General features: G+C 31.2%; 1 protein-coding gene across 1 annotated transcript; it reads left to right on the top strand.

The window, feature by feature from the left end:
* Positions 1-9,596: 9,596 nt before the first annotated feature.
* LOC120577519 (probable LRR receptor-like serine/threonine-protein kinase At3g47570) lies at positions 9,597-11,078 on the top strand (the record flags this gene model as incomplete). Its single annotated transcript, XM_039829086.1, has 2 exons — positions 9,597-10,074; positions 10,665-11,078. Coding segments are annotated over 2 exons (831 nt in total), but the record flags the coding sequence as incomplete, so codon positions are not given.
* Between the last annotated feature and the right edge of the window lie 810 nt (positions 11,079-11,888).

Here is an 11,888-nt window from a genome sequence, read left to right as displayed (position 1 = left end):
GAAAGGGACATGTGAACAATTTGTTAGCCCTTTTTCACTATAAATAAGAGCCTCGTTTCTCATTTGTAATCAATGAATATTGAAGTTCAATATTACTAAGTATTTCGTTCCTATAAAAACTTGTTTTTTTATAGAAGTAGATCTTGAGACAAGACTCTGGAGGAGCTAGATCCTTGAGGTAATACTCTGGAGGGATCACGAAAATGAAAATATAATCATTCGAAGATTATATCTAGCTACAACGAAACCAAAAATATCAACAAAATCTCAAAGAAGATCAACTCACGTATGAATATATCTTTATTAAATTCAAAATTTACTTTTCAGTATCATAGTATTGACATAATAAACAACATAGAATATGACTGAGGTTTCATACTTTGAAGCAACATCTAGTTATTATGCTGATGACATAATAGATAATAAGATAGAAGAAGCAGATTTCTCTTTAACTGCTGAAGAAAATTTCAAAAGAAAGTTTAATAAATTCAAAGAATTTTTCTCAAGAAAAAATATTTTGAAATTTGGAATAATGATAGGAGAAGAAGCAATTTCATATCTACCATACATAAAACTCAAATTGAAAAAAGAATTGAAACATTTTCTGAAAAAGAAAAAAGCAAAATTGGTTATATTCATATATCAACTATTCAAATTTTAATAAAAAATACCTTTATGAAAGGTATTGATTCACATCTAGAAATTGCCCTAGAAGACTCTAGGATTTTAGACAAAAGACAAGCAACAATTGCACAAGTAAAGCGTAATTTAAAATATGGAAAAATAAAATTTGATATAAATTAACAAATGGGATTATCCCTAAAAGATAAAAAGATCTAGATAGATCTATAGTTTTTCATTATAAGTTGGAAAACTCGAATTTTATGAAATAGGGTAATCATCCTTTTACAATATGTTATAGAATTAATTATGCTTTGAGTAATTCACACCATAGTATAGAATTTATAGGAAAAAATACAATTCATATTGATGAATTATTTACACCTTTAGTTACCCTAAAGTCACCTTTATTTAGAAATTTAGCAAGAAATAGGTTTTCCTTGATAGAAGCTGAGAAATATCTATTCGAAGACACAGAAAAACCATTGATCAGGAATTAAAGCCTTAGAGTAACACCACCCAAAAGAGATTTTGAAATCTCAGAACAAAAATAGATAAATAAATTACAAAGTTCAAGTTGTCTCTACAACTCAAAAAACTAGACAAAAGAATTTAAATTTGTCTATAGAAAAAGTCTTCCGCACTCTGCTAAAACTCTGGTATCAGAGCAAACCTCGTTCCTAAAAAAAATTAAAATAAAATCTTATGACGTCCGTTAACATTTTAACCGACTTAAAAGGTCATGGGTACAAATACCCATCATAGTTAGATGGGTAACAAAGAATTTCCCAATTTAAATTTATACAAGAAACTGTTGAATTTGAAAGACTTATTGTGAGATTCTTTTTTTTTTTTTTTTTTTGCAAATACGCTATGAGAAGTTTATCCAATATATTCCTCATATAGTTATATAGAAAATGAAACTGGCAGAGCACTAAGTGATGATTTTGTTTGATTGAGTTTGCAGTCAACAGATAGATAGTGTTGGTTCGCCGCCAATGATGGAGGGGAGAACTATATACTACCATGTTGCTGAGGATAATGGAGATGTGGATGACGAGAATGTGCAGGGCTATTCCTTGGTCTTCAATGGGAATGACGTTGAGCAGCTGACTCGTAAGTTCGTGGAAGAGACGAGACTTGATGGGGTTATTGTGTGTAGTCAAAGTCCTTTGAATAGCTATTTTAATAGCACTAGAATAAAGCTATATTAGCGCCTTTCTAAAAGTGCTATTGACGTATTGCTATTTAATAGGGTTTGGAAAGCACTATTATAGGCTCCTGACCTATTATAGCAGGGGCTTTCATAGCGCCTGGGAAGCGCTATTAAGAGCCAAATTGAGTGCTATTACAGGGGGCATTTTGTAGTAGTGTTTGCATCTTCCTCCAAACAATGTAACCATGTGGGACTAAATCCCACCGAGTGTTGGCCGCTAACACACCCCCTCACGCTTTAACCTGGCCCAATGTGCCTGAAGCGTGGACGGTGCAAGCCCAACGATGGACCCGATAGACTCTGATACCATGTAACGCATATCGAGGCCTAACTCATCCTTATAAAACCAGCTTCTATGGTGAGGAGTGTCTCCTCTTTATAAACTCTTCTCAAAAATTCTATCTATCCGATGTGGGACTAAATCCCAACGACCGTTGGCCACTAACAGTTTAGTATATAGAAAGTAGCAATTTGGTATTCATAGATTTGTGCCTTTGATGTCACATGTGCTGTAGGCTTATGGCACATGTGAATGTTATGAAAAGTTGCTTATTGAATGAAAAATGTGTAGTGTTTGTTTCGACAACTATTTTGTCTGAAGTAATATTAAGTTGCAAGACACAAACACAAACAGTGCACATGACTTTGACACGTAGACATTAGGAGTGATATGTCATAAGTCGTAAGCATATGCGTTGGTGCCATTGTTGGATATTGACACATGTTAGACACTAAACGCACCTTTAATCCAAAGTGTCCATGCTACATATGTAAGAATACAACAATTTAGAAAAGATAATTGGTTAAACTACAATTCCAGCTAAGCTGATTTTGCTACTACAAAATATATTAATTCAACTATGGTTCCTTAGATGTGATTAAAAGCAACAAATATTGATAATTGTCATTTTTTTATTATCGTTTGATGCCTTTGAAATAAGCGAACTTCTAACAAGAAATTATCAAAATCTGGTGATGGTGGGTTGGTTGCTAAGATTTCACACAAGACTTAAAATAATTTTTCTCCTTTAGCATTCTTCTTGCTCTTAACTTTCATCTGTTTTATATATCTTGTGTATTAATTAAAAGTGACCCAACTACGCCTCAAAATGTTATCCTAACGTTTGCTTTCTGTTCTGGTGTTTCAGTTGCAAAAGAATTTGAAGAACAAGGTTTACTGTGACAAGCTAGATTATTGAAGTCTTGAGTGTATTAAACTGCAAGGCCAATGTAACATTGTGACCCAAGTCAAGTGGGTTTCAAATTCTATTTTATCACATTTATATAAAACTCAACCTTGCTCGAGCAGTCTTTTAGAGTAGTCTTTGTTATTGATGCGCTTTGGATTTGGGTACTTAGTTGTCTTATAAACTTTTTTTTTGTTTCTGTAATTTTACTTAGTTCCTCATGTATTTCCATTATTTTGTACATATAATTAACTTGATAGATGGTACTTGTATGCAATGTTTGAAAGTACTTTTCTTCTTCCTCCTCACAAAACGTAAACCAGCACAAAGTCACAAACACTTAAATCTATGTTATTCAGTAAAAAAAAAATATTGTAAAATTTTCTAAAGGAAAAATGATCAAGTTTTTCGAATCATTTCCTTTTCACTGTTTGGTAATTGTACCTATTCTCTACAACATCTCGCCTAACATTACGATAAATTAACAAAACGGTTCAGATCTATTTCTTTACGTGCCACAGTGCTTACAAATCCTGTCGTGATTGTTGACAATTTTGAATTTCTTATTTTTCCGTTCCCCAAGTCGTGTCACAATGCTTGCCAACCATACCAATGATAACCTTAAAGTTCATTCTTCTTGCAAGCATTTTGGATACACCGACTTTCTTGAATCACTACAATTTAGGTCCAGCTGACCCTTATCTCCTTTCTAGAACTTCTCTCAAGTGAATATATATCGGGTGATCACTCAATCAACATACAGAACTGACATATTACCATAGGCTTGAAAATTTTATAAACAATCAATCAAAGTCAATATTACAATACACACTATTGTCCTTGTTCAATTTCAAACAATTTCAATCCTAATTCATTCTATGCAACTCAACCTTGAATACATGAGAACTTCTTACTTGATACTTGATTTTTTGTCTCTATTTTTTGTGTAAACTGATCTTAGATGGTTTAATTCACTTTTTTTAATGTTCATTTTTTGAAGAGACATTAATGATATTTTAGTTCTCTAATATCCCTATCCCAAACTTGAACATGTGTTAATTCCAAAAGTAATCCCAAAGTTATAATTTAGCTACAACATGCAACACAAAACATTCACCTAACTATAAAAGGGGTTAAATATTTAACTGAAGCGCTAGGGTTATTTCATGTTTTGGAATGGATGAGTGATATACAGTTTGATAATATTGACTTTGTGCTCGATTCCAAAATGATGGATGCCTTCATGTCGTTGCTACAAAGATTGGCAATATCTTTTCAGCCTCAAGGAATTTATTTGTTTCTCATTTTACAAACTAGCAGGTAGAGTTTAATAGGTGACAAGCAAGTGCAGTTGCTCAAACCCTTGTTGGGAAGACCTCATATTTAGGTAGACCTATCATATTTTGATATTCCTTGTATTGATACTCTTATTTTTAATGAAATGCTATAACTATCTTTCTTTCAAATAATTAAATCAAGTAATTGAATCAATTAAATCATTTTTATGTGAGATTTTTTTATCTCAAGGGTAGTTTAGTACTTTTTGATTTAATCAACTCTTTTTCATTTCTTTTATACTATATAACCAATCAAATCTATTATATTTTTCAGATTTTTCTCTCTTTACAACTTCTCTTCTAAGCAAAACACACCCTAAAAAAAGTTGATAATTTTATAAGAACTAAATATATATTTTTGCAAAAACATTTTATATAGATTTAAAATATACAACTTTAAATTAAATTAAATAAAAGGAGTTTAATTAACATACTCTGTCAATGTACAATTATTTTACAATGACAGATTATACTAATTAAACTCATAAAAACACCAATAAAAAGAATAGTATATAATTATTTTACACATATATCCAATGACCACATCAATTAATGAATGGGTTTAATAGTGGTGGGTTGACGGTACAAAATAGTTTTGCACACACAACTAATCAAAACATTCTGAATTGTCACATCAATTAATGATTTTAATTTATGTGGGTTAAACGTGACAATTCATAATGTTTTGATTGGTTGTGTGAAAACTGTTTTGGACTGTCAACCCACCACAATTAAACTCTTAATGAATATAAAAATACATGAGTTGTTATATTCATTAATTGATGTGACAATACATTATTGAATGAATGTGTGAAATATTATGCACTAACAAAATATAATATGCTAATTAATCTCAAATAAAAAAAGCATTACTTTTTTTTCCACAAGAAAACAAGAATTAATTGCGCATAACAACAAGAATCCGAGAAGATCTTAAAAGGTAGAAAATCAATGCTTAATAGTAATGAGTTATTCTTGGCCACATTAGAATTTTCCATGCAATTAACGCTATACTCTTGTCCTTTTTTCTTTGACTGACTTTTAAATTGCCCCACGAACACTCTCTGGATGAAATAAACGTTAATATTTTTAATACTCATTTTTAATCCACTGTATATCACATTTGCGCAAACTGACGAAAAGTGGGGCGTGAGTGAAATAAACGTTAATATTAAATTTGTCTGGACTCATACCTCAAATGGTTTTAAACATGTCTTCACTTGAATATCTAGATTTATCTTCCAACTACTTTTCGGATAATGCCAGCTCTAATATTATGTGTCATATTTTCTATATTTCTTGTATTCACACTATTTATAATTTTAAAATTTTAAAATAGTATTATTACTCCTCGTGTTCTTCAATATTTCTTACAAGTAATGCTTATATATCATTAATTAGATAGTATAATTAAAAAATAATTAATATTACATTGCAAATTTAAAGTGACACTTTTTTTTAATCATGTTTTTTCTATTTTATTTATTTTTTTGAAAAATTCTAAAATCAAGTCAATACTACCAAACTATCAATCATAAAAATTTAATCTTATTTGTTGAAAAAGTTTAATTACAAGCACTGACGTACAAGTCTCCGAGTCAATTATAAATATTTTTAACTTTGTTGATTAATTATTATAATATATATCTGTAAACTAATGTATGGGTGTAAATGTATCACATAGTAGTCCCAGTGAACTTAGTTGGTATTGACCTTACATAAAATATGTAAGATTCGGGATTCAAATTCCGACAAAAAAAAATGCATCACATAGTAGCAATTAGCAAAGAAGTTCCTTAACATACGCTAAACAGTACACATCATTATTTATCGGATGACAACTATTTTTAGCATTTATTTCAATTAACTTATGGATTAAATCATGTTTACCCCTCTCATTTGGGCGAGAGTTTTGGTTTTCTCCTGTATTTTTTTTATAGATTTCTCCTTGTCCTTCTTTTATTTTGAACTTTAATAACAACTGATTGTGTAAGTAAGGCAATGTTGCGCGCAATTATATTTTTAATGTGGTTTTAGCGTTGATGAATGTTCACAACAACCTCCCAACTATGTTGACTCTATTATTCGAGATTGTATTAGCTTTAAGGGTAGCTTTCGTAATTTAAATTTTCTGCATGTTAGGCGTGAAGCCAACCAAACTGCTCATTATTTAGCTAAATATGCTATTAAGAATTTAGATTGCATATGAATTGAAGAAACTCTGCCTTATATTTCTGCAGTCTTGGCATTTGATTTATTCTTAGTCAAAAGAAGAAGAAAAAAACTACTACAGTATACTGTATACAAACAATATTAATCAAACTCATCAAAATTTATCACTTAAATATTTTACACAGATATATTTCCTGTTCATCACATGAGTTGGCATCTAGTAATATTTAACAGCCAATCGCAAATAAAGTTACCTATGCACTGCACGGGTATCACATTAATAATTTATATAAGTTATACATAACAAAAAAATTTCCTTAAAAAAACAACTTTTTTGAGACCTTCCTTATATATATATATATATTTTGAATAAAACCTTTTTTTTTTTGCTTCAATATTATTTTCGTCTCTGTAATTTGGATCGGTTTTGAATTTTGTCCCTGTAAAAAAAAAACTTTGAATTACATCCCTGTAAAAAAAAATTTGTTTGAAAAAGGTCCCTGGCCCCACATTTTTGATGATATGGCATGGATTTGCCACGTGGCAGTTGCTGACTGTGCAACTTCTGCCACATGGCGCTGACGTGGCAGTCCACGTAATTAAAAAATTAAAATTATTTTTTAAATTAAAAAAATACGAAAATAAATTCAAAAATCATTTAAAAAAATCGAAAAAAAACTGTTAAAATTAAATTTTCGACCATTAATTTTTTTTAATTTGAAAATTATATTTTTTTTCTTCATATTTTAAAAAAAATTAAAAAAATCATTTCATTTTTTTTTTTCAGAAATTTCAGATTTTTTAATTTTTAAATTTTTTTTGAAAATTATATGATAAAAATAATTTCAGAAAATTATTTTTAATTTTTTTTTTATATTTTAAAATTTTAAAAACAATTTTTAGAATTTACAAATTATTTTTAAAAATTTAATATTATGTGGCATGCCACGTGGCATAAGCTGCACAGTCAACAACTGCCACGTGGCAACAACCATGCCACTTCAACGTTTTAGTGGGGCCAGGGACCTTTTTCAAACAATTTTTTTTTTTACAGGGATGTAATTCAAAGTTTTTTTTTTTACACGGACGAAATTCAAAACCGATCCAAATTACAGGGACTAATATCATATTTAAGCTTTTTTTTTTTGCTAATATCATATTTAAGCTTTTTTTTTTGCTAATACTGAAAGAATGGTCTTGAGTATATGCACCCCTAGGATGATTTTAGTCATTGAACGTTTAGGCCCCAAATATCTCTAAGTCTCCTAAACACACATTCGATAATTTTAATTATTTATCTAATACAATTTTAGTTATTTAACGTTTAGGCCCTAAATATCTCTAAGTCTCCTAAACATACATCTGGTGGTTATTTATCGGATGTATGTTGAAAAAAAAAAAATGCATATCTGGTGGATAACTATCAATGTGTACTTCGAGGGACTTAGATATTGAAAGGCCTAAATAGAAACTCCCTTGGTTATTTTATTTCCCTTTAATGAAACTTGTTATACTTAAGAATAGTCTACCATACTCATCAATTTTCAGATCTGATACCTGAGGAGATTGGCGATCTGCATCAACTCAAGTTTGTAATATTGGGAAACAATAGCTTCGAAGGATCAATTCCTTCCAAACTCCTCAACATATCATCACTGACATACTTGCATCTTGAACAAAATTACCTCTCAGGCATAATTCCATCAAAAACAGGTTATAGCCTTCCTAAGCTACGACAACTTTCCTTGTATGGAAACAATTTTGTTGGAAATATTCCAAACATTATATTCAACACTTCTGACCTCATTCAAGTTGACTTGAATGACAACGCATTCACTGGAACTGTTCCTAATTTTTTTGGAAATTTAAGGTTCTTCAAATATTTTTTGATAGGGTACAACTATTTGACGATAGATGATTCACATCAGTTCTTTAATTCCTTGACAACTTGTAGATATTTGAAATATCTAGATTTATCGGGGATTCATATCCGATCTCATCTACTATCTATTTTTCCAAATTCAATTGGAAACATATCTTCAGAATTCTTTCGGTTAGATTCATGTCGAATTGAAGGTTATATTCCAATAGAAATCGGAAACATGAGCAACATGCTATTTTTTTCTATAAATGATAATAATATAAAAGGACCAATACCTGGTACCATCAAAAAGTTAAAAAATCTTCAAATGTTGGATCTTGGCAACAATGGACTACAAGGATCATTTATTGAAGAGTTTTGTGAAATGAAGAGTTTGGGTGAGTTGTATCTAAACAATAATAAGCTCTCTGGAGTTTTACCAACATGTTTGGGAAATATGAGTTCTATTATAAGCTTATATATAGCACATAATAGTCTGAACTCTGAGATACCTTCCTCTCTTTGGAGTGTCATAGATATCTTAGAGGTAGATTTGTCCTCTAAGGCCTTCATTGGTAATCTTCCACCTGAGATTGGCAATTTGAGAGCAATTATACTATTAGACCTATCAAGAAATCAGATTTCAAGAACATTCCAACAACCATCAATTCCTTACAAACATTGCAGATGCTCTCGTTAGCAGATAATAAACTGTATGGATCAATTCCCACATCACTTGGTGAAATGGTAAGCTTGGTCTCCTTGGACTTGTCCCAAAATATGTTAACTGGTGTTATTCCAAAATCCTTAGAATCACTTTTGTATCTTCAAAACATTAACTTCTCATATAATAGATTACAAGGAGAGATTCCTGATGGTGGACCTTTCAAAAATTTCATGGCCGAATCTTTCACTCATAATGGAGCCCTTTGTGGCAATCCCCGCCTACATATACCTCAGTGTGTTGAACAAGTTAAAAAAAGGTCAATGGGAAAGTTGTTATTCAAATGCATCATTCCCTTAGGTGTGTCAACCATTTTGGTTGTTGCATGCATCATACTTTTAAAGCATAATAAAAGGAAAAAGATTCAAAATACTCTTGAAAGGGGTTTATCAACTTTAGGAGCTCTAAGAAGAATTTCCTATTATGAACTTCTGCAAGCAACTAATGGATTTAGTGAGTATAATTTACTTGGACGGGGGCCTTTGGCTCTGTATATCGGGGGAATCTCCGCAATGATGAGATGATTGCGGTTAAAGTAATTGATTTGCAGTCAGAGGCAAAAGCAAAGAGCTTTGATGTAGAATGCAATGCAACGAGAAATCTACGACATCGAAATCTTGTTAAGATTATTTGTAGTTGTTCAAATCTCGATTTCAAATCATTGGTGATGGAGTTCATGTCAAATGGAAGTGTGGACAAATGGTTATATTTAAATAATTGTTGTTTGAGTTTCTTGCAAAGGTTGAATATAATGATAGATGTTGCATCTGCATTGGAATATCTCCATCATGGTTCTTCAATACCTGTGGTTCATTGCGATCTAAAGCCTTCTAATGTCATGTTGGATAAAAATATGGTTGCACATGTTAGTGATTTTGGTATTGCCAAGCTCATCGATGAAGGCCGATCTAAATGCCATACACAAACTTTTCCTACTATTGGATACATTGCACCAGGTCATTTCTTCTCTTTTACTTTGTAACATTTTCTTCTTTATGTCTTTAGTCCCAACCAATCTATTTGATTCTGTTAACAAAAAAAATCTACAAAAATAACTGTTGAAAAAGTGGTATTTATTCAATCTATTGGATACCTTGCCTTAGAGTCATTACTATCAACCTATGCCCTTCCCCAAATCAAGTTTTCTACCTTATAAGTTATAACTGTTGAAAAAGCGTTATTTATTCTACAAAAATGTTATTTAGCATAACAATATCCTACAAAGATATTATCCATCTACTTCACAATTTTTAGACTTCTTCACCCAACTCAGTTTGAAGGTTATTTTCTGACGTGGTATAATCATAATGACGTGCTAACAAAGTGACCGTATTGAGATTGGTTATATAATAACCCTATAATGATAATTCTAAGTTGTTAAAGATGATGCCCCATCAGTAAAAATAAACTCCAATGTTGAATGTGAGTGGGAAATCTTCAAATTTGTGAAATAGGGGATAAAAAATCCGATTTTAGAAATGAGGGATTAAAACTTTAACTTAGGAAAAATGGACTACCAATTTTGATAACTAGTATTTAAATGCAGAGTATGGATCTAAAGGAATTGTTTCTGTGAAAGGAGATGTGTACAGCTATGGGATTATGCTAATGGAAATCTTCACAAGAAAAAAGCCAACAGATGATATGTTTGTTGCAGAACTAAACTTGAAGACATGGATCAATGGATCATTGCCTAATTCAATTATGGAGGTCTTGGATTCAAATTTAGTCCAACAAATTGGGGAACAAATTGATGACATATTGACTCACATATCATCTATTTTTGGTTTAGCCCTCAGTTGTTGTGAAGATTTACCTAAAGCAAGAATTAATATGGCAGATGTTATTAAGTCGCTAATCAAAATCAAGACTTTGGTTCTTAGAGCAAACAGGGTATAGTTATTTTCATTTGTACAATTGGAGTTTTCGTGTGTTGGAATCCATTTTTAAGTGGTTATCTTTTTCTTCTTGTAATGTTTGTGTGGATTGTTTTCAATATGGTTTTTGGATTTATGTCATGCTTCTTCTGGTTTGTCGTTTCAATTTTCCTCATCGTTGTATGAGATTGAAGTACACCATCTTCTGGATCATATCACAAGCATGTAAATCATGTGTGATGTTTTCATTTATGTTGTATCCTCTCTCAATTTGTTTTGTCTCTGGTCTTGACTCGTTGTGAGAGTGGCAAGAAAATATCTTCTATTTCTGAACTTGATAATCATTTTTTTGTTGCATATTTATTTCGACTTACTAGTTTGCTACATTACATAATTGAGCAGAAAAACATAGTTGAACATTTTGTTATCAATTTAGAGACATGTATTCTCAAATTTGATTTGTAAATTTAGGATCAAGCATGGTAAATAATATTAAGAAGACTAAGTTATGACTTAGACAAAACTGTTGTGAATCCGGCTCAACTAATGAACCTTCACATCAATGAGAATAAATCAATGATGTGTGGAGCAAGTGATAGAGATAATCTATGAGTGCAAATGGCTTCCAAGCTAACAACAACAAAACAGCCTAAGCCTAATGTGTAGCACAACCACACTAAGAGCTAACAAGCATACAAGATAAAACCATGAAAAGAAAAGAACAAAACACCAAGCAAGATTGTTGACCCAGTTCAGCCAATGTGGCCTAATCTGGGGGAGAGAGCAGCTCTCCAATCCAATATGTGAATGTGTTACAAAAGAGTTACAAGAATCTAGCTATTCAAGCTTTCACAAGAACAAACCCTAGATCTACCCTTTGGTAATTTTCCCAA

This window comes from Medicago truncatula, chromosome 8, assembly GCF_003473485.1.
Source record: "Medicago truncatula cultivar Jemalong A17 chromosome 8, MtrunA17r5.0-ANR, whole genome shotgun sequence".
NCBI lineage: Eukaryota > Viridiplantae > Streptophyta > Magnoliopsida > Fabales > Fabaceae > Medicago > Medicago truncatula.
The sequence above is the reverse complement of the archived record's forward strand: the minus strand, read 5'-3'. Positions and strand labels throughout refer to the sequence as shown.